Source organism: Colletotrichum scovillei, assembly GCF_011075155.1.
Source record: "Colletotrichum scovillei strain TJNH1 chromosome Unknown Contig00007, whole genome shotgun sequence".
Classification (NCBI taxonomy): domain Eukaryota; kingdom Fungi; phylum Ascomycota; class Sordariomycetes; order Glomerellales; family Glomerellaceae; genus Colletotrichum; species Colletotrichum scovillei.
Window position 1 is genome coordinate 1283725 of NW_023336265.1, and position 26146 is coordinate 1309870.

At 52.2% G+C, this 26146-nt stretch overlaps 6 protein-coding genes across 6 annotated transcripts; 4 read left to right on the top strand and 2 right to left on the bottom strand.

Moving 5' to 3' along the window:
- Nucleotides 1–1171: 1171 nt before the first annotated feature.
- HER10_EVM0005972 (uncharacterized protein) lies at nt 1172–1800 on the top strand (the record flags this gene model as incomplete). Its single annotated transcript, XM_035475570.1, has 2 exons — nt 1172–1448; nt 1547–1800. The coding sequence occupies 2 exons, from the start codon at nt 1172–1174 to the stop codon at nt 1798–1800; spliced, it is 531 nt and encodes a 176-aa protein (XP_035331505.1).
- A 1962-nt stretch (nt 1801–3762) lies between these two features.
- Nucleotides 3763–5863, top strand: HER10_EVM0002421 (uncharacterized protein; the record flags this gene model as incomplete). The annotated part of the gene is made up of 2 exons (XM_035472133.1): nt 3763–3812; nt 5119–5863. 2 exons carry the CDS (start codon nt 3763–3765, stop codon nt 5861–5863), a joined length of 795 nt encoding a protein of 264 aa, XP_035331275.1.
- Nucleotides 5864–8034: 2171 nt separating this feature from the next.
- On the top strand, nt 8035–9132 carry HER10_EVM0008760 (uncharacterized protein; the record flags this gene model as incomplete). The annotated part of the gene is made up of 1 exon (XM_035478269.1): nt 8035–9132. One exon carries the CDS (start codon nt 8035–8037, stop codon nt 9130–9132), a length of 1098 nt encoding a protein of 365 aa, XP_035331686.1.
- A 798-nt stretch (nt 9133–9930) lies between these two features.
- HER10_EVM0010435 (uncharacterized protein) lies at nt 9931–13684 on the bottom strand (the record flags this gene model as incomplete). Its single annotated transcript, XM_035479895.1, has 4 exons — nt 9931–11745; nt 11800–12680; nt 12734–13541; nt 13595–13684. 4 exons carry the CDS (start codon nt 13682–13684, stop codon nt 9931–9933), a joined length of 3594 nt encoding a protein of 1197 aa, XP_035331790.1.
- Nucleotides 13685–14447: 763 nt separating this feature from the next.
- Nucleotides 14448–17220, bottom strand: HER10_EVM0007694 (uncharacterized protein; the record flags this gene model as incomplete). The annotated part of the gene is made up of 3 exons (XM_035477240.1): nt 14448–15268; nt 15321–16957; nt 17012–17220. The coding sequence occupies 3 exons, from the start codon at nt 17218–17220 to the stop codon at nt 14448–14450; spliced, it is 2667 nt and encodes an 888-aa protein (XP_035331612.1).
- A 4481-nt stretch (nt 17221–21701) lies between these two features.
- On the top strand, nt 21702–24196 carry HER10_EVM0003143 (uncharacterized protein). Its single transcript, XM_035472828.1, has one exon. The coding sequence runs from the start codon at nt 22356–22358 to the stop codon at nt 23937–23939; it is 1584 nt and encodes a 527-aa protein (XP_035331329.1). The 5' UTR covers nt 21702–22355; the 3' UTR covers nt 23940–24196.
- Nucleotides 24197–26146: the final 1950 nt, after the last annotated feature.

Here is a 26146-nt window from a genome sequence, read left to right on the forward strand (position 1 = left end):
TAGAGCATCTGAACACCCAGGAAGAGGTTCAATTGGTTCCGCCTCGGATTTAAGAGGATAGAGCGGCAAAAAGGGCTGACAGAGTCTCTGAGTAGAGTTCTAAGCCCTGTTGTCCGGGAACAAGGTTGAAGAGGGTTGGTTGTCAACGCTGGGGGAAAATCGTTCGTCGGATCAGGCGAAGAGATTCACTCTTCTAGAAGCTTGAGCTGCCCACCCCGGAGATTGGGGAGGGTTGCTTGGGGGCTTGAGCTTCTCCATCCTTGAGTCAGGTTTTTGCCTGACATGACACCTGATAGCCGTCGATCACCCTGTGGTCAAAAATAAAACCGGCGAGTTTTAGCTGGTTGAGGCTGACTGGTACTGAATTGGTGCGAGCGCGAGTTTGCATGAGTCTCTAGTGTCTGATTGGCTGAGTTGGCAAACATACTGCCCATAGTTCTGGAAGCTATGGGGACGCCGAACAACTGAAATATAGTAGGACCAAATTTCACCACTGGCAATCATTCATGCGTTCGTCTGAAGCCTTACCTCTATGTCCTCTACAAGTAGAGTCCACACTGCACGTCCCACATGACCTACTTAATCTTTGAGTTTATCGTGCTGTGGATAGGTTATGGAGTACTAGAACTTTAGAAGCGATTGCAACGGAGTTGCTCGACGTTGGGGGTTATCGCTCAAGTGGCAACGAGTAGTCGATCTTGGAGCTCTGCTGCCGGAACGGGTTTTATGTCCAAAGGGATCGTTCCTTAGTACGAATAGTTGACGAAACTTTTGAGAGTATTTGGCGTCTCTACTGCTTCTGCCGCCTGAGTACGGAGTAGAGTACTGACGCGAGGTGTTCTGGCAGGCTTTGGTACGTGCACCCGCACCGCCTCGCCGCCATGATCGGTGTAATTTACAGATTGATCTACACTTTTCTTCAGTGTCCGTGAGTCTTGGCGCCAAGCGACCACACTCTTCAACTCTCGGTTTACTCCGAGCGAAGTTCCTTTGGCTCGACATTGCGGTCATGTTGTATTATTATAAAGGAAAGCCTGCCAGAATGTGAATGAGAAGTCTCGAATAGTCTCATCATCCAAACAACCGTCCAGTCTTTACCATACGACATTCCAGTCCTTACCTTCAACTCCAAAAAACCACCACTCTCTTTAAAGTAAAACACACCGCAACCATGCAGATCACCCAGCTCTTCTCCGCCGCCGTGCTCATGGCTTCCGCCGTCGTCGCCAACCCCACCCCGATGCTTGAGGCCCACGGAACCGGCCTTGAGCGCCGCGTTCCCAAGACCTCCGGCGCCGCCTGCATCAAGGCCCCTCTGAGCGCCGAGAAGGACTTCTCCTACTACACCTTCACCATCGACGCCGGCGTCAAGGCCGCCGCCGCCCAGGCCGGTCTCACCAAGATCGGTGTCCGTCAGCACTGCAACTCCAACGGTGGTCCCTTTGGAAGTAAGTCAATCTCTTCCTACATCCTACCCCACCCCCAACCCTCGGGCCGGATGCAACTCTGCAATGAATCAAAGTCTCTAACAAAACCTCCCTAATAGTGTGGGCGCAAAACACTGAGAACTGGGCCTACGTCCCCCTGGACAAGTTCGGCCCCGACCAGAAGTACAACGTCAAGGTCAACCGCTGCAAGAAGGACTTTGACCGCCACGTCTGGAGCTACAGCGTCTGGCTGTGCAACAACAACAACTGGTGCGGCACGACCAACTGCGGTTTGGACCGTGAGATCTGCCCTGAGCAGAAGACCAAGGCGGTCAACCTCAACGACCCCCTTAAGTGGACTTGCTCTGCTTAAGCAGAGGATCGGAGCGTTATAACTCTTGGGGACATATACATAGACACTTAGATACCAGTCTTCGACACCTTTGGTATACATTTTTGGAGTCAGGATAGCGTTGAATTAATGCATTTAAATATTATGGCTCCAACTCAACACTTCCCGTGGCTCGAGCCTAGGCACATAACTTGAGTGGCCGGTTAGTATCCGATCCTTGCCCACCAGTGCATACCTTTCGAGCCTAAAAAGACTTACTACTAGCACGTTAATGTCGCTGGAGATATAAGAAGGGCAAGAGCGTTGCAGCGTTCGTGCAGATAATTTCGAACAACTGATTAGCTCATATACAAACGAGGATTACCTCTCAATAGGAACCTGAAAAGGGGCGTTGGACTTACAGATGATGATGTGGGGAGATGTGAAGGTACGTGGAAGCGGAAAAGGAAAAGGTCGAGTGTGCCTATGTACGTAAAGGGGATAATGATCACGTGGGAAGGCTCGTGATAGTCAGGCTCAAACTGTACTGATACTGAAGAGGGTTCTTGGACAGCCTTGAGCCTGATGGAGATGGTGAGGTGAGCTGACATCATGAAGACGTGGTGAAGTGTTGGGACCTGGGCTCAACCCGTATTTGCGGGCGCGGGCGCGGACACATCTCGTATGCTGCCAACAGGCACTCGCGCGCCACATTCGATGGCTGTACTTGGCCTCGTCTTAGAGACAGTCATCATTGATGTCTTTGTTTGGGACTCTGTCACTTCAAGCGGGGAGGATATTCAGATGTGAATATGTGACGAGGGATTTTAGGGTCGGTTTGCCTTACAGCCCTTAGGCATTTTCAAAGTAGCTAGGTTACTTATTGAGGTGGGCGCATGCAACATATCTTTGTCTCGATATGCCGCGATGCCAACTCTATCATGATACATGCGTCCCTATTCCTCCAAGGTGGCAAAAAGGATCGGAGAAAATCCCACATATGCACCTAGAGACAGCAATAACCAAATATCTTGCAGGCCCAAATCAATGTGTCGCATTCCGGAATGGTATGTGTTGAGCCATTGGCTTAGAGGGGCTTCTCACGTCAGCTGCGGGATCCTACCTGCCTGCCATTGTGAGACAAAATTGAAATATGGTTCCGGCCGGGCGATTCTCTTTCCAGCCCCGTCTGCATGCAGCATCGTTTTGTATCAATAGCTCGTCATTGCCACTCTCTTGGCGACCCAATTTCGAAAGACGATGCCAACATCAGAATGATCAGATTGGCCGGCAGGAGCTTTCGTGCTACAAGGTCTCGACTGTAACGCAGGAAGTAGATGCGATGGGAATCAAATTAGATTACAAGGCCGATCAATGTCAATATGAATGACAAGTTCACGCTCCAGAGATAGAGACGAATCTCCCCTAAGAACTCGGATCGAGGGCCACACGCCACTTGGAGGCTCGTGAGCATCTAGCACATACGTTTCTATCCTGATCGCATCGTGACAGCTGTCTTCCTCATATTTGGTAGGGCTGGCTCATTAATGGGCATAAGACTTCAGACTATAATGGGGAAAAAGTGCCTGACCGTTGGGTGGCGCAGGAATTTGAGGAGCCAAACGAGGCCACGACGTGCCTGCAGGGCAGGATGAGAGCCAAGACTTAAACGAACCTGATGTGCTGCATGGAACTTCTACCCTTGGCTATTGCCTGAGAGAAGCCACTTTGCCCTTCCAAGACAGTCATTTGTAACGTGGCTGGGGATCGTCGATGCGGGCTGTTGGGTTGTGGTAATCATAGCCTAGAGTGCCTTACCTAGTAGCGTGAAGTAGTCTTGGACATCACAGCCTGATTCTTAATGCGGAGCGGATCGCACCAAGACGGCACACATAATACTTTATATTACCCGCTGTATCTGCATCTAGTGTCAGTATTTGGGAGGTATCTTACTTGCGACAGCGTCCCTTCAAGCTTCGCTGGAGGATGTTCTTTCTCATAACCATGTCGCAAAACTACTGTAATTTCGTTAGAGTCTCTGGAATGGCCGCCTTGCGCTTTGCACTCTGGGTGAGAGGGACCATTCCTCAATGCCGCTGGAGGAGAAGCGCCCTCGCTTTTGCCGCCGCTGCCTTCGTCACTTTCATCATCAATCTTTCCTTCGTCCTTTGGGCCATGAATCACACGAGCGAGACTATGCCACCCGATATTGGAGTTATAGCAAACGGCAGCTGCCAGAGCATCAAAAGCTTCAACACTGGCATTCATGTCGTTATCAATGTCGTCAGTACCATCTTACTGGCGGGAAGCAACTACTGCATGCAGGCTTTGATTGCACCAACTCGGTCCGAGATAGACAGCGCCCACGCGAGACGGACATGGTTGGATATCGGTATTCCAAGCATTCGGAACTTCTCGAGCATTGCTACGAAGAGAAAAATATTGTGGCTGTTGTTAGCAACGTCCTCGTTTCCACTGCATTTACTGTACATTTATCTTCGATCCAATGATGAGCCATGTTAATCTGATTACTCTGTAGTTACAACTCGATTATATTCACCTCGACTTCCACAAATTCCTACCGCATTTGGGTGAAAAGTCAAGACACCTTCATCCGGCAAAATTTGACGGCAATCCCTCGTGTCTTTCCGGGCGAACTTCCGAACGAGATTCTTTTAGAACCAAAACATAACGAGGGACATTTTACTTATCTCGATTACCGCAAATGCCGTGATGAGTATCAACCTACATTTCAGTCTTCGCGAGGTGACCTGGTGGTATTCGCAACCAGCAAGACGGCTCTTAATGGTACGGATAGCGCGGCATCCCTTTCCGCGAAATCGAATCCACTTGAATGGATGTGCTTGCAGCACGGAACGAATACCTGCGAAGAGCAACTTCCGGGTTTCGACGGTTACGGCGACAGGATACTGAATTATGATATTCGCGGTTGCTACAACCAGCAAGCGAAAGAGCATTGCAAGTTGCTTTTCAGTCGTAGCCTCTGTTGGACCGTGACTGTTCTCAATTTGATCAAAGCTATCATGATGTTGTTTGTTGCATATGGAAGCAGCGAAACGCCGATTTTGACTATAGGTGACGCTATAGAGTCCTTTCTTATGGAAGAAGATGATTCCACGAGGGCAATGGGGCTTATATCTATGGCGAGTATGGAAGATCAAGGGAGAATTCGTGCTATAAAAAACAAAGAAGGATTTCCAAGTCGAACAAAGTTTCGCTTCAAACGAAAGCGTAAATTCGCTGCTGCGGGCTATAATCGATGGGTGGTATCTACGGCAGTGTAAGGCGTTTTCCTCTATACATCCTCACATGTGACATCGGGTCGCTGACAAGAGCCAGATACCTTTTCCTCCTCAATGGCTACCTCTTTTGGTTATTATGGTCGATGTCCAGCATCAGCAAGATCACTCAGTATGGGCTCGGGAAAGTTCATACTGACACAATCATGAACAGGAATAGCAAGACTAGCAACACCCTCTTTGCCAATGTCCTACTTGCCAACACGCCACAAACCGTCATGTCGCTGATTTACTTCAACTTCAACGCTCTATTTACAAGCATATCCCTAATTACCGAGTGGGACAGGTTTGGGAAAGAGCAGAAGGGTCTGAGAGTATCTTCTCACCGGCAAGGTGATCAGCGGCAGGCATACTTCCTACAACTTCCGTATCGATACTCCCTTCCGCTCACTGTGTTCTCCGGCGCGATGCATTGGCTCATTTCCCAAAGCCTATTCCTGGTGAACATAGAGATCTGGGATTCTCACGATAAGAAGATCGACAGTGTTACGTCCTGCGGGTGGTCACCAATTGGCATCATATGCGTGGTTGTGACGGGTACGATCATGGCGGTGTTTCTTCTTGCAACAGGATTTCGGCGTTTGCGTTATGGCGGGATTCCGGTGGCCGTCAGTTGCAGCGCTGCAATATCTGCGGCTTGCCACCCAGCACCGGATGAAGAGCCAGAAATGTGGACAAAGGCATTGCGCTGGGGTGTTGTGTCTGAACCTGGTTCTGAGGTCCCGCATTGCTCTTTCTCAAGCAGAGATATCGGCGACCCTATTGAGGGGATGAGATACGAATGAGATCAGATAGTGGGACGAGTACTCCATACAGCTGAGACAAGTATTGATTGGAATCACGGAAAGCATTTGGATCGAGTCTGCTTGAGGGGCTAATACATCGTAAGGCATGGTCTGCGGGGAATGGTGGTCAGCATAATCAAGGTGGGCTGTTTATTTTTGCTGCATCTTGGAAATTAGACATCCGATGCATCTTGGTACTTTCAGGAATATCAGTTGACCTCTGATATCGATACTTTTCAGGCCACCGAGGTGTTCCTTTATGAGTGTCAGAGTGAATGAGTGAGCTAACATGGGTGTGGACTGTGGTTGATAACCTCACAGCCACCTTGAACAACAACTTAGGCAGTAACATGAAATACAGTGGAGCAAGCTCACAGTTACTGCGCCATGTCAGACCTTGAGGACAATAGTTGTGGATTTCATACTCTCAACTCTTCGAAGCGGATTGTCAACCAGGATTCATTCATCGAAGAAAAAGATTCAAGTCTGCCAAGACTAGAAATTGAGAGACTACCGAAGATACTAGGCCCTGAATACGGGCCTTGAGGACGAAAGTGGAGATTGCCACATAGAAACTGAGTTAAGTCGTGTCGACATGACTTCCGGGGCACGCTTCCGCAGCAGATGGCGAGCTGTTTGCTTTCTTTCCAAAAAAAATGTTGATCCAGCAGGTTTCATCTGATCTGAAAGCAAGGCTTCAACGATGAAGCGGATAATATTGACAACTGCACTATCATATACTTTACAAAACAAGTCTGTGATGAGAGGTCTGTCTTCATCTCAAGCACATGTTCTCCGTAGTGACACCAACTCTCCATCGCTAGGTGTGCTAGACGTGCACAGCTAGGGCTGTCGCTAATGATCGCTTGCGATAACTGGTTTTGTCCTAGAGCCTTCCCACATCTCCTCCTATCTCTCCACCTTTGCGGCTCGGATTTCGGTTCCCGAGAAGGAAAGTCTTTACACCAACTAACCCAGTACACTGCGGTTCTACCACAGCAACTGCCCCATCCGGACACCTAATTGCAATATAACTCTTCTCGTACTCTAGGCAGCAGTCTAAGATCTTTTTCTTACCAATCTCAAGTTATCATTCCTGTGATGATATGCGGTGCGAGTTGCTCGGATATACTCGCATTCAATCGAGTTGTCTAGCATAACGTGTTTGTCATCTGAGAGAGTCTTTTCTTCCGTCTCAACCTCAACTTTCTTCTGAAAAAACAAGAAACATTGTTGAATCACGATTTCGAAATCAAGATGAGCAAACCCAAGTACGGGGAATAAAATTAATGAGACTCGTTGTTCGTGTTGCGACCACTAACTGTGGGCTTTCGCAACCCCGGGCTAAGCCACACAAGCCGCGTGGACAGGTTGGGTACGCTTCGTGTTATGTTGTCAATCCAACCCATAATTTGGATGGCGCACATTTCCAGTCAGAACTGGAAATCTTCCTGATTTGGTGGAAGAAGTCCGTAGTCTATTTCTGATGTGGTTTCTACTCCGCCTTTTTCTTCGGTTCCGTATCACATGGTTGGCGATAGACCCCATGTCGAGCGAAGAATTCCCCGAATAGGACAGAAAGCTCGTGTGAATCGTTGGCCCGAAACTTGACTCGGAGCGATCCGAAGCACAAGCCTTGTAACGTTGTAGTCTCTTTTACTGGACCCTTACCACACGTGTATCCATGGGACATAAACTCGAGGGCGGCACACGAAGAGGATCCGCAAGGGATTTACGGTTATTTGTGACTTAGAAAATAGGCGTAAATCTTTGATGTAGAGTTTTGACAGGCCATTGATAGGGATGAACCTTCAAATTCGGCGAAACATCCGATCGCCACAATGTTTGTCCCTAACATTGGCGGAATATCATGGGTCCTGAGGCCGCTGAGCTATCCCACCCAAAGCCGCTACAAAGCCTCGAAATGCGCTGTCGTGGAGAAACGCTCGGTAGATGGCCGCGTGGATGTCAAGAACACGAGTTCTAATTCAGGCACGGACGAAGATAACATGTATCATTGTCAAAGAAATGGTTGGACATCACGGAGGCCGAAAGACCCATCGCGATGAAGGCTTTGGTTGAGGATATAATATAAAGTAGAGGAAAATACAGATTCAAAAGGTTCCAGTATATCGACAAGAATCAAATTCACAATGCGTTCCTTTCTCGTCATGTATCAGCCGAAAATTCTGTCCTTTGTACTGTCACCCATCTTCATCAAGACCCTTCTTGCCACCGTCATCATTCTGACTTCTATTCGTACAATCTTTCCTTACTATGAAGTGTCTATCACCACGGCACTCGAACACGCCGCCACCGCCTCACCTATCCGACCTCCAAAAGAGACCCAGTGTCTCCCGCAACTCTCCCCAGACCTCTCAGAAACCCTTCAACTTCTACAGTCATCATGTCGATCTTCCCTCCACGACCCAAAATCCCACATTCGAATCACCACCGTGACGGCGCAATTTGGAAATATTCGAGAACACTACCAGAACGCCTTACAGTCTCACATCTTACATACCACGCTCCATGGCAACGAGCTCGAAGCCATGTGTACGCCCGTCGTTGACGACCTCTGGAACAAGCCAGCCTACATACTATCTCTACTACTCGACGAGATGCTCAAACCGCCAGAAGAGCGAACGGAATGGTTATTCTGGGTCGACCGTGACACGATCATCCTCGACCAATGCCGCCCGATATCGAGCTTCCTTCCACCCCGGCTGCGTAACCGAGTTGCTGCCAGCACGAAAGCCCACGCAGCAGCCCTAAAAGACGAAGATGTACACCTCGTAGCGGCAGACGACTGGAACGGCCTCAACAATGGCGTCTTTCTTCTCCGCGTCGGTCAATGGGCCATCGAGCTCTTCAGCGCCGTCATGGCCTTCCGGCACTTCAGGCCCGGCACGGAGCTGCGATTCACGGAGCAGAGCGCCATGGAGATCTTGATCAAGGAGAAGAGATTTAAGAAGGGGGTACGGATGGTCCCTCAGACCTGGTTCAACTCGTATCCTGGCAGCCTCAAGGCGTCCACGTATCTCGAGGGGAATGACGAGAAGGGGCTCTCGGATTGGCAGACGAGACGCGGCGACTTCTTGATTCATTTTGCCGGGTTCGGCGAGGATGACCGCGCCAAGAGCATGAATAGCTGGCTGGACATGCTGGGGAAGACTCACTTTACACTTGAAGCTGGAAGAGTGCAGAGGAATGCCACGCCGGACATCAAAGCGTATTGGGAAGATCTAGAACCGGTAGAGATACAGTGAGGACTAGCTGGTGTTTACCGAGACTCAGACATAAATAGCAGCTTCTCAATGTGAAGTTATTGGACTGATCTGCAGGTTTTCTTTGAAGTCCGTCTGAACAATGTCAGCATTGTTCCCTAACTGATGATCATCCGCCCCAGAACCTAACCGTCTGCTTTTTTCTCCAATTATGGAGCGTGTAACGTGTTTAGTGACCTTGACACACGGCCTTCTCCATCTCGAATCCATACAGCATCGGATGAGAGGTGCCACAGCAGAACTATGCAAAGCCATAGTCCTTATACTCAGCAAGACGGGATAGGTTTACAACTGGAAGACAGGCTCCATAATCAGATGAAGCATGCTGTATTCCAAAATTGGATGAGGGGTGCGAAATTGAGGTGGCATGGTACCTCGAGTATCTCCACAGGGACGAATCTGCGCCCCAGACACTACATACAAGGCACATCACAAAAAGTTGGTTCCATGTTACGAGCACATGTTCATTCATTGATCCTAATGCAACTCCACCAGTCAATCTCATCCACGAGACCCTGACTGATGGCCAGATAAACTACAAGTAACAAATAAGGTGCCCGTGGGCCACCTTTGGGTGATGTGCCACCAAAACTGAAGTCCTTTCCCGTGAAGATAAAATTTCCGACCGCCTGTCCTTCAGGCTTTTCCGGCCCACGCACGCCCATATCCGTTGCTAAGAAGCAGGTTTGCTAAAGTGGCAGAGTAGGTATGTAGTATGTACACTTAACCGCGTACCGCAGGAAACCACAAACAAGTTGACGGTCAGTCAGCCGTCTTCGTTTAACGACCTGGACCGTGAAGAGAGTTCTTCAACAACTCGTACATCTCATTGTCTCCGGGAGAGTAACTATGACCCGTCATGTTAAGAGAGCCATGTTGCTGCTGATATGCTTGGTTAGAGGTGCTGGACCCACTGCCGTAGTTGGCGGAAGTGGTACCTCTCGTGGCATAGCCTCCAGCGACGTTGGCTGGCGTGAAAGAAGTGTTAGATCCCGAGCCAAAGCCATACCAGTTGTGTTGGTCTGGTTGAGTTGATTGCTGCTGCGTCTGATTTGCGTAAGATCCATACGATTGCGTTTGTTGCGCCTGCGGTTGCGACTGTGACTGCTGCTGTTGCGGCTGCTGATTTGCATTTTGAGAGGACGATCTTGGCTGAGTGCTGCTCGCTGCTGAACCTCGCATGTTAAACGACTGCAGGGAGGACGACTGCTGCTGGTTCGTCGATGGATGTTGAGCGTATGTGTTCGCCGCCGCTGCGGTGTTGGTGTTGGCATTATTATATGATTGCGCGTTGCGCGATTGGGATTGGTTATTGTACAACTGTCCGGACCGCGCGTTGTTGCTGGATGTATGCGCAGTGGTGTTGGTCCTGTCGTAGTCATACGAAGGGTAAGTAGATGTTGTCGCAGATGTGTTCTGTGCCGCGTAAGGCTGGTAGGCGAGTCTTGTGGTGTCCAACTCTGTCGAGTTATTGCTCTGGCTGGTGTACTTCGTATTATAATTGTTGTAGTTGCTCAAGGATTGGGTATCATTGTAAGTTGCAGAGTCCATCGTCGCTGAAGTCGATGGTTGGACGGTATGATGGGTGGGTGTTGCACGGGGTTCATTGACAGGAGTACGAGTGGAGGCTCTCTGTCCAGCTCGACTCTTAGTTCGGGCTGCTTGTACAGGGGCCTGGAATGGCGAGACCTGGGCCGGGGTAACTGTTTGCACTACTTGAGCTGCTTGCTGAGTCGGGGAAGGACGGTGCTGCCGTTGTTGCTGTGCAGCGACATGAGCAACAGCCTGTTGCGTGTTGCGGTAGGATGTTTCCTGGGGAGCGACCGTGGTCGCAGCGGGCATCTGGGTCGACCTTCGCGGCCTGTGTTGCTTGGTCGTCATGGTAGGCGAAACTGTGTTCGCTGTCCTGGGAGGAGAAATGCTTTGCCAGTTTTGTGCGTAACTGGGAAGAGGAACAGGGCTTTCGGCCGCGGGCTGGTGCGGCTGTCCTGGTCCGGATGGCAAACTGCGCCGTGAAGAGGTCCTCGTCGCTCTCGGGCTCTTAGCCGCGGGTTGGGAGTAATTGAGACTCGACATTGTGTCATTGCTGGCGGTCGTATAACTGTTCACGTCTGTGCTCGGTTGAGTGTACGTTGCCGTGCCGGTCAGAGACTGTTGCGAAAAGCTCGCAGAGACTGCCTGCTGCTCTGCGTAATTTGCGGTGGCAGAAGGCTCGGGGTATGATGAGACACCGTGTGACATGTTCATATCGTTAGAGGCGGAATGAGTATAGGTCATTTCGTTTGGCCCATCATTGAAGTAGTCCTGACTGGGAGCCTGCGCAGCAGGAGTGAGCATGTTGGCAACTGGCATGTTCGAAGTGTAGTCGATCGTCTCAATGTCGTCCGGTTCTTGTTCTTCAACTTCGATCTCAGGCTCCGCCGGTTCGGTCTCGGCTTCAACCTCGGCCTCGGCGTCGTCATCGTCGTCATCGTCCTCCACTACAGCTACAGACTTCTCTTCCTTTTTCTTTGGCGGCATTTTATTAATCAGAGGATATTGGCATTCCACACCCTGCTCTTCACAAGAAGCGCACTCAGGTTTGGCGCGATCGCACTGGAACACATTAGTCTCTCTGACTAGACAGCTCAACGGGAGAGATTCACGTACCTTGGCCTTTGCTCTTCTGCAAGCAATGCACCCACCCCTTGAAATCAGCTTCATCGGCGTGCCTGGGGGTGCCGGAATCAACTCCACTTCTTCCGCATCTTCAGCCGCCTTCGACTTTCGAGGCCGCTTCTTCTTCTTGCCTGAGGCCGGAGATTCCAATGTGGCTGTCGTGACGTCAGCCTGTGCTGTTCCCTGCTGAGGCGTGGGTGACGCGCTGGTTGAAGACGCAGCGGCATCGTTGGGATGAACGATGCGGAGTCGCTCAGCACCATACTTGACCAGCATGGCAAGAGACTCCTTCTGGAGTTCCGGAGATTGATTGGCAAAGATGCTAAATTGTTCTGTAGAAAGACTCTCGGGATCTAAGCCGCTGTCGCTGAGGAGTCTGATGGCGACCTCGCGGCGCCTAGCCGCTTCGCCGGGGGGCACATTCAGCACCGCATGTGAATGGACACCGCTTTGAACAGCGGCATCCGCCTTGGTCGGAACAGTGGTTGTTGCTTCGCCATTGGTAGCATCTCCAGCTGCTTGTGCGTCCTTTGCAGCTTCCGATTTCCTCTTCCTCTTCTTCGGCTGAACAGGTGTCCCATCTGGATTCAGCGCCTCGCTCTTCCTCTTTCTTTTCGACTTTGGCTCAACAGGCGTCCCGTCCGGATTCAGGGCCTCGCTCTTTCGCTTTCGCGGCGTTTTCGCCTTCTTGGACTTTTCCCCAGCGGGAATGAGAGGTGCTGGAGGTGCTGCCGGAGGAAGGGGTTTGAAGTGCTCGATCATCTCGCCCAAAGTCTTGTGCAGAGGCGTGTGTTCGTACTTGACTTTAATGGTTCGAGTATTCTTCGAAAATGCAACGGTAAGTGTTCCGCGACAATCGAAAGCTGGCCGGGCTGGGTGGCTGTTAGCAAACAAAACATGCGCCCTCGGAGACGCAATATCCTACCTTGTATTTCCAGCTCAAGCTCCTTCTGACTATACTCTCCTATAATAGTCTTATTTGGCGTCTTCTGATGTTGCCGGTTCCAAGTCACGAGAGAGTCCTTGCAGTTGTAGGTGAAAGACCACCCGTACTGGCCGCGCGAAACCTCCCTAACCACCCATGTGCTCTCATCCACCACAGAAAGAAGCCCGACAATATGCTTCGCTACGGCTCTCTGTATCACGGGGTTGTCGTGGGGCTGGCTGATAATGGTGTCGTAGGCGCGTATAATCTTGACATTTTGACCTTCGACGACCTGGGTTCGGAGGCCGCCCAACGCTGGTTCGATGTTCTCCTGCGCATCGCTATCGCCATCGCGAATAGCGAACTCGAGGGTGGAGGGCACTTCGAGTATGACAGAAAGATGTTCGCATCGTGTGGGTGTCTTCTTTCGATCGAGTTCGCAACGGAGTTGGGCGGGGATGTCATCGGGATGCGCAATTGACGGCTTATTCCTCGACGCGCTTCCGTATGAGGGCGCGAGGCCCAGCAGGGCCTCGGCCATGGTCGACTGCGGCTTCCGGCTTTGATCCCTATGAATTGACGCGGCCAGGCCGCATAGTCGCGTTTTCGCAGAGGGCGATTGTTGGGTTGTGACGGAACAACGTTGGAGAGAGCCGAGTGACGCTTTGGTTGGAGTCGTTGGCTGGTACAGAGGCTGGGGGCGCGAAAGCGCGGTTCCGCGTCCTTCGGAGGAGTAGCGGGGTTTCCCCCAGAGTGGAGAATGGGATGGGGTGCACGTAGCACCTCCAGCACTACTACTTGGACTTGGCTGCTGATCAGTTAGCATTGGCGAAGCTTAATGCACGGTTCCCATAAACATACCTTATTAGTCGCTTCGTCGTCAACTTCCATGTGGTGAGTATCTCCGATAGCAGTTGCCAACAACGGGGTATCTCCTGTAATTGCCGCCATTTTGTGCTGCTGCTACAACGAGTAAAAAAGTTTACGAAATGTTCTCGGGAAAGGTTTCGGAAAGCGAAAATTGCCAGACGAGGAAAAAAGTCACTCGTGAAAAGGTCGTGATGCGTGCGAATACGGAGGCGCGAGAGCCTCACGTTGGTAATGCGAGAAGAATGGTGTAAATGGAAGGTCGCAAAATGGGGGAAAAGTAGGTAAGTAGGCAGAAAGACTGGCTCTCGCAAATTGAAGTTGAAGTCATTCAGGAAAGTCCTCTGGATAAGGGAGCTTGAATAATGGTGCAGCCTCACCAGCGAGGCTTCGACAATACTGTAATTGTTCACGTCCTGCTCTTTCCTCGAGGCACCCATTACTGAGGCGATACGCACCTGCACTTCAAAAACAAGAGGCGATTCAACACACAAACACCTTCCTTAGAATAATCATCGGCCTTGATGCATCGTTCGTTGCTGTCAATTGAATCTTGTTGCCCCATTATTTACTCAATACCGTGCGCTCATGAGTCTTTTCACGCATATATAACAGACTTAGCCATGGTATATTATACCAGAGCCGCGACCTGTATTTACACCTTCCATCTCGATCATGGTATGCAATTTCACGAGCAAGGCAGGCGGAAGCAGACGAGTGGGATTATAAAATTCTCATTTGTGACTACATAAAAAAGGCCAATACCGAGTAGGCACTGGAAATATTAGAGAGAGCTCATACTCCCAAGGGTATCAATGGTATACAAGTGACAGGTAAAGCACGAACTTTAGTAGTAAATCTTCTCGTCCCAGATGGGAGGTCTGGCGCCCTCAGAATCCCAAACAAGCTTGTTCTTCTCATCCAACGTGCAGCCTTCATCGGTGATGGGGATAATCTTGCTGGTCTGAGCAATCTCGTACTTTGAAACACCGGCGGCATCCTCAGGAATCCAAAGAAGAGGAGGCAGGCTGGAGACTGAAGGTGGGTAGTAGGCGTTATCCTGAATGTTGCCAGGGTACATCTCGTCAATCTGTGTGGGGTCGTGGGGGACAAGGTTGCGAAGGTGAAGGTAGTCGGCAAAGATCCACGGCTTGAGGAAGCGGGTAACAATGTTACCGCCCTTCTCAACAACATTCTCATCACCTCCAGGGGCGAACTTCTTGATGTTGGGGATCTTCTTCATGAACCCGCTCGAATCGCCGTTCTGCTCCTCAGAAACACCTCTGCCGGAATCCTTGCGGTCGATACCCTCAATGTCGGCATTCAGCGACTCTTCCTCGACCTGCAGGGATCTGGGAAGAGTGTACAAGAGAGGGTCCAACACGCTGTTCAGGGTGAGGTGGAAGAGGATGGAGAAGATGAGGAAGACGATCATGAGGACAAGGGGTCCAAAAGCCTTCGACACGGAAAACAGACCCACAAGGCAGATCTCTGCCAAGTAAACACCAGCAAAGAGCTGCTTGAGGGCGCGGGGGTACAAGAGACCCTTGGTGTCAATCTTGGTGTCCGTAACGAACAGAATGTTGTAACGGTAAGAAAGATAGAACAAGCCAATACCAATGGTGGAGAAGAACAGCATCAGAGGAGCGATAAGGGCGTAGGTGATGCCTGATCAAAGTTAGCAAGAAAACTAGGACTGAGATGAAGTGGAGGAACTTACTGATGACGGCAATGGTAGTGTAAACAGGGAGGACGCTTCCCCACGAGATGGCAGCAAGGGTGGACCACTTGTTATACAAAGCTCTGGGCGTGTTGGTGAGGAACTTCAGGATGGCCACGAAGATGGCAAACGCAACCACTTGGGTCAAAACACCGGTGGCGAGGGTAATACCCTGGAGGATGAAGTAGCTGACGTAGAAGCTGGAAGACTTGGGAATCGCCGTGGACAGGGTGCTGAAGATGGAGCCCGGGTTGTTGGAGATTGCCTGAATGGTCGCTACAGCAGACGAGGAGACAGTCGTAATAAGAAAGACCTGAATGAGCTGGAACCAGTAGTACGCGTTCTGGGTGAAAAGCTCGACGCGGGAGTTGGAAGGCTCGCCAGAAAGCTTAGCGCAAAGACGCATGATAACCGGCACCAAGGACATGAGCACAGCCAGAGCCACACTGGGGAGAAGGCCAGAAACGACACCCATGATGACGTCGGGGATCTTGTCGAGCCACGTAAGGAAGGAAACCTTCTTGAGATACGAGACTTGGGAGATAATTCCGACCACTGTGACGGGAATAGCCCAGAAGATGATAAGTGCGCTGATGAAGGCAATGACGGCATAGCGACGGATAACGCGCTGCCACCAAGATACTCTGAGAGACTTCCAGATGACCTCAGTAGGCTGGATACCAATGTACTTGGGCGTCATCTGAAGAGCTTGGTGATGAGTGGTAACCTGGTAAGCGGCCTGGGCGTCGGATTGGGTGTAAAACTCTGCGAACACAGCCGGAATCTTCTTGGCCTTTCCAGCACGGTAATCGGCTTGAGCGGCATCGACGGCGGGAATAAGACGCTGAAGTTCGGAACGGCACCATTCGATGGTATCGACCTTCTTTCCAACGAGACCAAGAAGACCAAGGCGGTGAGTAGGACGCTTCTTCTGGGGGATCCAACGAGCAGCGGCATCGGAAGCGCCAGCCTCGGTGTCTTGAGCCGAGGGAGTCTTCTCAGGAGCGCCACCCTTCTTGGCAGCCTTGAGACGAGCGGCATTTGCCAACTTGATGAGCTTCACCTGGGCCTTTTCGAGCTTCATGGCGACCTTGTCGCGCTCCTCAACGAGATCGTCCAACTTCTCCGTGTCGCCGGTGATCCAAACTCTCTTGATCGAGTCGCTGAAGAGTTTCTTGAACTTGGCTTCGTCGAGGTACTCATCGGGAACTGATACGAAAAGGACGGTGCGAGACGAGATTCGCTTAGAGTAGGTGGGCGAAAGCAGGAAAGCCTGACGCAAGTTGATGTAGAAGATGCACTCGCGCATGATCATGTACATGACAAAGCCGTAGAACAGCCAGCCGATGAGAGCATGTGCGTACAGACGGTTGAGTCCTGAGGAGGATGCGACATCAATGTTGCTGTAGGTCAAGATGTCGAGCTCCGTGGCGGAACCTCCGCCGGTAGCATTGACGGGGAAGAGGACTGGCCATGTCATGACAAGGCCGACCAGGCAGATAGTGGCACAGATACGGAGGAATCGAAGGAAGAGATAAGAGTCGAGGGATTGGTGCTTGAGGGCGTAGACATCAGGAATCTTCCAAAAGTGGCTAAACCAGTTAAACAAGCCACTGGGGAGGCTTGGTGATCGCTCGCTGTAAAAATAGTTAGGATGAGAGACTCATCAAGAAGCAAGAATTCCCACGTACCTCTCACGCAAGCTGCCGAGATAAGTTCTCGGGGCATAGAATCGCCTTTGGCTTCGACGGAGGATCAAGAAGATGACGAGGTAGACGCCGGCAATGGGAGCGCAGACGGCTAGAGTACTGACGAGGCCGGAAATGGTGCTGCCCGAGGTATCGTCAAGAGCCTCGCCGCGGTTGGACTGGCCGCCTTCGGCATCGCCAAGACCCGACATGATGGCGTCTAGGCGAATTGAGCAGCCTGGTGGTCGCTACGGTTGTTGGTGTTGATGTGTATGTGTGTGCTGGAACAAAGTTGAGTCGAGAGAGAAGACGCGAGGTCGAATACGGTGGGGGTCCCAGGGGCCAAGTCGGGTATTAAACAGGGAAGGGTATCGAGGGTCGTGTGCGGTCGCGGAGAGAGACTCAGACAGGCGAAGGGCCGTGGACACTGGAGTCTGAACCTGAGCAGTGGGCGGGAAGAGAAAAGAAGGTCGAGGGACAGGGGGTTAAAAAAGAAGCAGTGGAAGGGGGGAAGGGTGGGGGATGATATGTGTGGTGCGCGTTGTTGAAAAACCGGGAGTTGGGAAATGAGACGATGGGTTCGTAGCTTGTCAGGATGCTGGGATGGGCCAGGCCGAGCGTCGATCAGTTACACAAGCGACGAGGTGCCCAGAGCTCTGAGGTAACTGATTGCGCGCTGGTGAGGTGAGGTAGTGCGGTGCGCTTGCGGGCGATGGGTTGTTATGGTCTGGACTTCTGGTGGTGCGGTGTGCTGCTGCTTTGGATACTTGGTGCAAGGCTGCAAAGGGGGTACCTTGGACCGAAAGAGAAGAGCAGAAGAAGCAAGTAGTGACGTGACCGTAAAGTGCTGGTAGCTTGGGGGAAATTGGGCGCGTCTCCCAATGTCTCAGTTCGTTGTGCTGAAAGGAGGTGACGCCACAAGACAGCACTAGGGGCAGTGTTAGTCTCTCTTTTCGTGCCCCCTTCTATTGCCTATGATCGCTGCTGTTGCTGTCACGACTGTTGCGCCAGCTTAAGTCGAGTCTAGTGTAGCTAGAACGATGGAGATGGGGGAGTAGAGCGTGGAGGGTTTTCTGGGGATGAGAGCAGGAATTGTCGATCGAGCCGAGGGAGCTTACCTTCGATGAAGCGATGAAGGACTGCAGACAGGAAGGAGGTTGGTCACGACGCAATAACAAGCAGATCTTGGTGGAGAATGATGGGCAGACCGACAGATAATGGAGTCGTAGGATAAAGTCTGTGGCAGGAGGGGGATCCACGAGTCGTAATGCCTCTTCACTATCGAATGTCTGCAGTCCGATGTCTCTATCTGGACAATGCAATCCGAAAGCTTGAGATGAATAATGGTACCCTTGGTCCGATGAGGGGTCGTCGTCGTCCCTTATTCTTATTTTCAAAGGGTCCTCTCTCCTCTCAAACAGGCCCTCTCACCGACCGGGAAGGAGGCACACAGAGACGAAGCATGAGAGGGAGGCCACCGATAGATTCAAATTGAGACCCCCAGTTCGGCGTGACCAAGAACGGCTTGTCACCCATTCCACACTGGTATGCCGCTGGTGCACGACACACACCAGCTGAAGACAGCTCCGTTGGGCCCTCCTCCTGCCCACAGTCAGCAGTGAAGGCCGACTAGGTACTGCTTGTTCGTGCAATCGAGTAAAGCCTCACCTCACATGCAAAGATTGCTACCTCACAGATCGTGTTGGTGGCGCGGGCAAGGGGAAACGAGGCGCGGAGGTGGTGTGTTCCAGGTTAAGCTGTCGGCAGAGCCACCGTCCCAATGGACGCTGGACGCGCCGCAGGGTTTCGAGTAGCTAGCAAAATGCCAGCCAATGCCAACTATGACGCAGACATGCAGCACCAATCCAACTCGACCAAGCCCGTGCAACTTGCAAGTGCATTGTCCTCTGTGGGTGTACACTAGGACTGCAGGTAAGGAGAAGTACTACACCACTGTGTAAGTGCGGCAAGAAACATTGGAGCCCCTTCATCCAGACAGGGGCTAGCTCAATGTGAATGTGCCATTTTGGAGGCAGGAAGAGGTCAAGCCAAACCTGCAAACCTGCACCTTCCCAAATTCTGCCCCCACTTCTATCTCAAAGTTGGGCAGGGAAAGTTGGATCCCCTGGCAGCTTCCTGGTGTCGATGCGCCTGCCATCCTGGGAACGGCAACGCACCTACCACCAGGTGGATCCCTTTACAGCGTATCGACAGTTCCTGGCCACTCGAGGTGAAGTGGGTCGGCTGAACACTGCATGCGACGCTTCTTGATTGGCCGACGTGTTTCTAACTGGAAACCTCCTTCACGATTCAGCGATGCCGTTGCCGGTTTGTGGGCACTGCCGAATCTTTTTTGCTTCCTTTTTGATTAAATCTTTTTTTTTTTTCTCAAGCTAGGTATTCTACGGATTGTGTACCCATCTCGAGGGCCCAGATTGCCGTCCAGTAACAAAAGTCTGCAAAGTATGAACACCTACGCAGTTGTGATATTGGCTCCCTCCCGTCTGCACCTTCCCTCGGTGACCTCCAGAGGCTCAGACACCATCAAGGTCCGTTCATTCTGACGCACCCAAACATTCGTCGCTTGTCTTGGGATGCGTTCATCTCGTCGACTACTCACCGGTATGGTGTGGTCTTCACTCTAATGCTTACAAGTCGCATTTCCTTCGTCTTCCTTTCTACCGCTACCGACCTGCCCTGATTCACGCGGCTCACTACCCGGAAACACCGTGGTCCACCAGCCCTGCCGTCCGCCGGCAGCGTCGCAGCCAACAAACGAACCCCCCGGCAGACACCCAAAATGCGCTGGCTGAGATTCCCGGTTTTCACCACTTAAAATCTCGACTTTTATCCTTCCCGCTGCAGGGCTCGTCGCACTTTTGCAGGGTCTCCTGTCAATTGCTGCGGGCGGTGCCACATCAAAGCCCATCAAACTGGCCTTCAGACGGCCAACTCTTGAATATTCGGACCTCCATCCTTTCATCCTTCACGGCATCTTCCCCGACCACCGCCAATTCTTCCTCGAAAGTTCTTGGCCCTTTCCAACGGTTGAAGCCTTTTTTTTTACCCGGCGACACGGCGAGCGGCAGAAGTAACGGCAGCCACCCGGCACCAAACCTACCGAGTGACATCAACGTGCTTGGCTTGGCTTCCTCGGCCGAGTGAGCGATGTACCTACCAGAAAATACCCTAATTCCACCTGCCCACTGACGCAATGCCCTCGTGATTGTCCATGCTATCGACAAGCTACGCACAATCCAGCATCCACTTCCGCGCGGCTCTTGCGCATCCCGTTCGAAAACGTCGATAACATCGATAACATGACAGCCCTCAAGATACCCCAGAAAAGACGGTTCACACACCGGCCGGCTGGGCAGACCTTTGCAGGCGTCATCGAAAATGCCATGCCCGCATGGACTTTGGCATTCGCGCACCTCCAAACCGCTATAGCTCTGTGACCCAATGCACCGGTGGTCTTGGAAGTCGGGGCACCGAGACGAAGGATGAATGATGGGATTTGCGCCACTTACCATCTCCCGAGTCTCGACGAATGCTGCCAATTTCCTGCTCTGGAACGCTTCGCTGGATGCCCACCCATGTTTTCTACCCTAGCGCCGATGGTCGCCCACCCCAAACCGCTTCCGGACGCCCTATCAACCTGCATCGGCGCTACTCTACCAGAAAATCTCAAATCCTCCACTGTTTGACACCCGTCCCCATGCTACCATTGACAGACCATCTCCTCTACATAGGATCCCTGCTCGGCTGACGAAGGAAACTGAGTCGCTGGGAGAAATGCACACGGTGGACCGGTGGCCAGTCGAGCCCATGGCCCGTGAGCCACAACACCACGAGAGACAAAGCCGCACCGCTTGAGAATCAAGACAATCCACCAGCCACTGCTGTAATACTATATGTACGTACATGGCACTCTGTACAACGTTTGACGACAGTAGCCGCCCGTGGCCCTCTAAACACGGCCTACTGCCGGTTGCACAGTTTCGAGACATCTTTATTTGTTTCCAGCTTGCGCGCCAAACGGCTGAGGACGCGCATTCTGGAATGCCACGACGCCGATGACAGGTAGGCAGTGCCGCCAACAATGCGGCATCGTCCCTGGCCGAAGAGTGATCAGCCCGATCAGGGCAATCTGCAGTCCTCAGCATCATCTGCATGTCTACAACTCATCAGCCTGCATAGCTGGAAATTACTGCACCTCTTGCAGATTCGCCCTCTTGTGCTTCCCACGTGCGCACCCGCAAGCTGACCGGCCGCATTTCGACCGGCCCAGGCCTCCATACCGCACTCGACCCCTTCATCAAACATCCCGGACGACTTCGCCTCAATTCCGGACCTCTCCGTTGAGAAATGAGAAACGCCAACCTAGGCGGGCGTTCTAAACTCTATTTGAAGGCTCCGTTCGGGACTACACCCGATGAACAACCATTGGACATACTGCTAAGCAGCAGGAAAGCACACTTGCCGTTGACCGAATTAGACGAACTTCAGCTTGGTTTTTAGACTCATAACTACGCTTAGAGCCGGTCCAGCTAGTGCTACCTGAACGAAGCTATTCAGAGGCCGTGGACTGCACATGGCTTTACAGTTCCGATCCTTTCGACAGTTTCAGATATGTGGTCTGATCGAGGAGCACTTTACAATGCTGCTTAAAGGACGAGCCGTGTCTTGCCGGAGCAGAAGCATATGCCTTGCTACTGAATCCATAAGTATACATGTGCATAACGGCGCCAACATTTGCGCATCGCGATTGGCAAGACGATGGTCGTGTTGCTTCAAGATGTCATTACGTAGGTTCTGCTGCCTGCGTTTTCACCGAAGTCGGTCAAAGCTTTATGGTTCACTTTCCCAACAACTCTGATTGCTCGTCCTCGCTCGGACATCGTATATAAGTGACGATCTTGTGACAAAGGAAGGATGTCATCTGTCCCTAGAATGGAAGATGATGAAGCCTTTAGTCTTGGACAAAACATCACCTTCATGACTCCGACAATGAACGAAAGTCGCATTCATATGTCAAGAATGAGAGCTGTCATTGTTCCCGACTTGAGACCAACATCAAAACCGAGCGCATGTATTGTTTGTCTGGTCAATGTTGAGCTTGCCATTGGAAACCTTGCCATGGTCTCTTTGTTCCAATAATTCCATCAGGTGCCATCACCACGAAATGCCCATCCCTTCCAATGGACAGAATTGATAAAAACTCATTGCCTCAAAGATGGTCTTTACCGGCATCGTCACGTTGTTCAATCTTTAAATCTCATCAGCTGGCTTTCCCACTACGCACCGGAGTTTCTCTTGAGATTGACACTTGACCAAACTTCTCACCATGGCCTCCTTCCAAGCTCGCCTGCCAAAGACACCATATGCCGACGCCTACCAGTCTCGCTACATCGAGGAGATACTCTGCCTAGGTGGTGGGAATGAAGACGCTCCCAATGGTCCATATGCCGAGATGGATACCGAACTTCTGGGTCACGTCAACTGCGGTTATCTTTCAACACACGGGCACGCGCCTACGCTGCTCGCCCTCAAGCAACACGCGCAAGCGCTGACCATTCTGATTGCCCAGCTCGCGCCGACATCTCAGTACGCCGAGATCGACAATGAAAACAACAACGAGGACCGCATCCAAAAGTCGTTTCGAGACAACGAGGCCTTTGACTGGCTCAACGACTTGCAGAAGCCATACGCAAACGACGACGAGTGGCACAACAAGCCCCTGACCGACCTCATGAACCTGATCCAGCACGAGTCCGATACCCAGGGCACCGTCCACCACTGCCCCCTCCACGAATACAACGAAGACAAGGACAAGCGCACCAAACCCCGCCCCTACGCCACGCACACCGCCCTGGCCTCCCACGCAAACGAGTGTCTCGAGATGCTGGACCACGAGTACGGCGCCACGGGCGGCCTCCTCTCCCTCCTCCCCACCAACGAGGACCGCGACTCGGACGAGATGGCCGCCGTGCGCAACAGCCTGCTCGGCCAGTGGCTCCTCTACACCCAGCACCTCGTGGCGCGCATGCACGACCTCGAGCTCGGCTACGCCAACGCGCTCGACGTCACCGCGGGCGAGGCCGCCGTGCCGATGCAGATGCTCTCGAGGATGGGGCCGGACGCCGCCTCGGGCCGCGAGGTGGCGTATCCGCAGGATAAATGGATCCTCGCCAACGCGGGCGACGACGTGTTTGACTTTTTACACCGCGTGTTGGACAGGCAGGAGGCGCAGATCGAGCAGAAGAGGGAGGTGTGGGCGGCGAACGGGACGTATGGCGAGCGTTTGTGGAACGAGCAGCGCGGCGGGGATCTCTATGCCCGCGGGCTGGTGTTTTACGATGTCAAGACGCGGTATTACAGGCTCGCGGGCAAGGGGAGCAAGAGCACCATCTTTGTGCTGCCGGCGCACGGGGAGCACCCTGCGGTGCAGCAGACGCGGCGGCTGGAGGTGACGCCGACGGTGGTGTCGGTGGTGGCGCCGACGTGGCCTGCGCGCGTGTCGGACTGGGAGAGCAAGTACAAGAACCAGCTGGACGAGGCGACGCGGATGGAGATTCAGAATCACCGGTTGACGAGCGCGGGCGAGGCGATGAAGGAGCACAATGAGGTGCTGGCGACGGAGCTCGATAAGGCAAGGTTCATGAATGAGCAGTTTGAGAAGTATTATGGGCGGTCCGAGGTCGCGGAGGGGCCGAGGCTATTGGAGAGGGCGGTGTCTATCCTGCAGAGGGACGTCAAGGATAAGACGGATGAGATCACGGGGCTGTTGAATATGGTGAGGGAGGTGAGGGAGAAGTTGCCGAATCAGTTTGCGGGTTTGTTTGATGATTTGTTGGAGTTGAGTGAGGAGGAGGAGGGGGTTACTGCTGATGCGGCCGATGAGGCGGCTGAGGAGGATGAGGTTGAGTGATGCTTGCGTGGTGAAGTGTGCAGATGAATATAGGGACGGGGTTGTACAGTTGTGAAGTTTGTTGGATGGTGTTTCCTTAGATAAGTGGTGATGCAGAGGTAAGGTGGCCTCGTTGAGGAGCATGTTACTCAAAGGTCCACCAGTTGCTACATGAATGAGATCTCTTCTTATCGCCAACGTAGGGAAGGTACCAACGATACTTGAGGTCTGATTTATCTCAAGTTGACCATAGCTGGTTGGATTTTGGGAAAGCCCACACTTTTAGAACGTCTCTTTGAGCAAGATGAATCTTCTCATGAAATAAATATAGCTATGAAAACCTAACCTAGAAGAGCAGCATGGGTAGTGGTGATGCTAAGGGAAGATCGAGTACTTGAGATATAGAATTCTCAAATATTTTGAGCAGCAGTAGGAATAGTTAATGGAGGCTCAACTCAAAAGAGCAGCGTCAGCAGCAGTAATAGTGATAGCAAGACTAAGGGAAGGTAAGTAGACACAAACTCTCTAGATGCATTGAAAGCTAGATTATGTTGTCACTTGATTGGGTGTCTAGGTGACGCGGAGTTAGGACCGAGATGTTAAAGTCGCGCAGTCCAGAGGCAGGAGGTTGGACGGAGATGTCTTTTGTTTCCGCGGTGGTGTAGCTTCAAATGAGTTACATTAGCCTGGTTGATGAGGCAATGTAAGACAGATGAACGCACGTAAGGGGGACCCTTGCACGATTCATACAACCACCTTGTCGCATTGTCACGTTGGACATGTGATTCATGAAGGTTTCCCATCCAGACCGGACTCAGGTGGTCATATTGCCGCAAGTAACAATAGTTCCACCGAGCATCAACAGAAAGATTGAAACAGACACTCGAGAGATAAAACCGTCCGTCGGTCGTTCGCGAATCACCGATGGCCCCCCCGTCGAACAAAGAACGGCAGCAGGGATGCACAGTACATCTAGTTCCAATTGGGTATGGCGCACATCAGTCAGCAGGGGTCCGCCGTAGCCGAGACCCTCCCACCGAGCGGGGCGTTGCCCCAGACGACGGCCTGACAGTTTGCGCTGCCGCCGCCAAAACAAAACCCTCCAAAGGTCGGAAACACTCACACTCACACTCACACGCAGTCGCACTCACGCACTCACGCACCCAGCGCACTTCCTACTTGCAGGCAACCCTTGACCGGTCTAGCATCCTCGATCGGGGCCGACCTGCCCGCGGGTTCCTCATGATGCCATACCGCGGACACTAATTGGCCCATCTGCCTATCATCCATCGGTGCTAAGCCTGCGGCGCAGATTGAAGACTTGGTTCTAGGCTTCCTGACCAACCCCTCTTTTCCCGCTCATCCTTGGCTTTTCGGATGTCCCAAGTGCGCGGCCCTTTTGATAGACGTTCGTTCGGGTCTTGTAGGCGACTCGCTCACACGGCTCACTGCCTCTCAGCCTTCGTCTCCCTCCCACCGGTGCCAGTCAACCGCCGCGGCGCGCCGCCAAAACGACCCCTCCTCCGTTGCCCCCCTGCACATCGAAACCGTTCGATTTGTTGACATCTTGCTTTTTTGTCCTCCCTTAGTGTACAGAAACCTACCCTTGTTCAAACTGCATCTGCACCCGCAAACCAGGCCACACCCCAACCCCTCGATTTGCTCGTCATCCAGATTAATTCCCATTGCCCTTGTCCGGGGTGCTCGTCTTTCTCCATCTCTGATCATCCTGACCCAGCTCTGGCCTCCTCTTTCCCGCATGCCCCGTGCTTTTCCTTCCTCTATTCTTTCCCTGCCTATCACTTTTTTTTTCTTCGGTTCGTCGACGTTTTCCTCGAGGCCCATTTTCCGACCCGGCTAGCTAGTTGAGAGTATCGAAGCGAGAAGGAGTGGACAACGAAGAAGAAAAGAGGGAATGCCAGTCTACTGAGAGATCATTAGTTTCTAGAACCTGGATCTGTTCCCAACTTCACATCGCATCAGTATTGGGCAGGACAACGACGATCAACCAGAGCGCGCAGAAGAGAGGGGCACAAAGAACATGAATTGACCACCGCTCGGCGGTTGGCGCATACGAATACACAAAACCGGACCGCAAACGACAATCCTTTACGGAACGATCATGACCGCAACGGCCGGCCGGTGGGCCTCGTCGGGGCCAGAAGCAGCTATCCGCAAGACGACGACCTTCGCCGCCGCCGCGCTGCTCCTCGCTTCCCTGGTCTCGG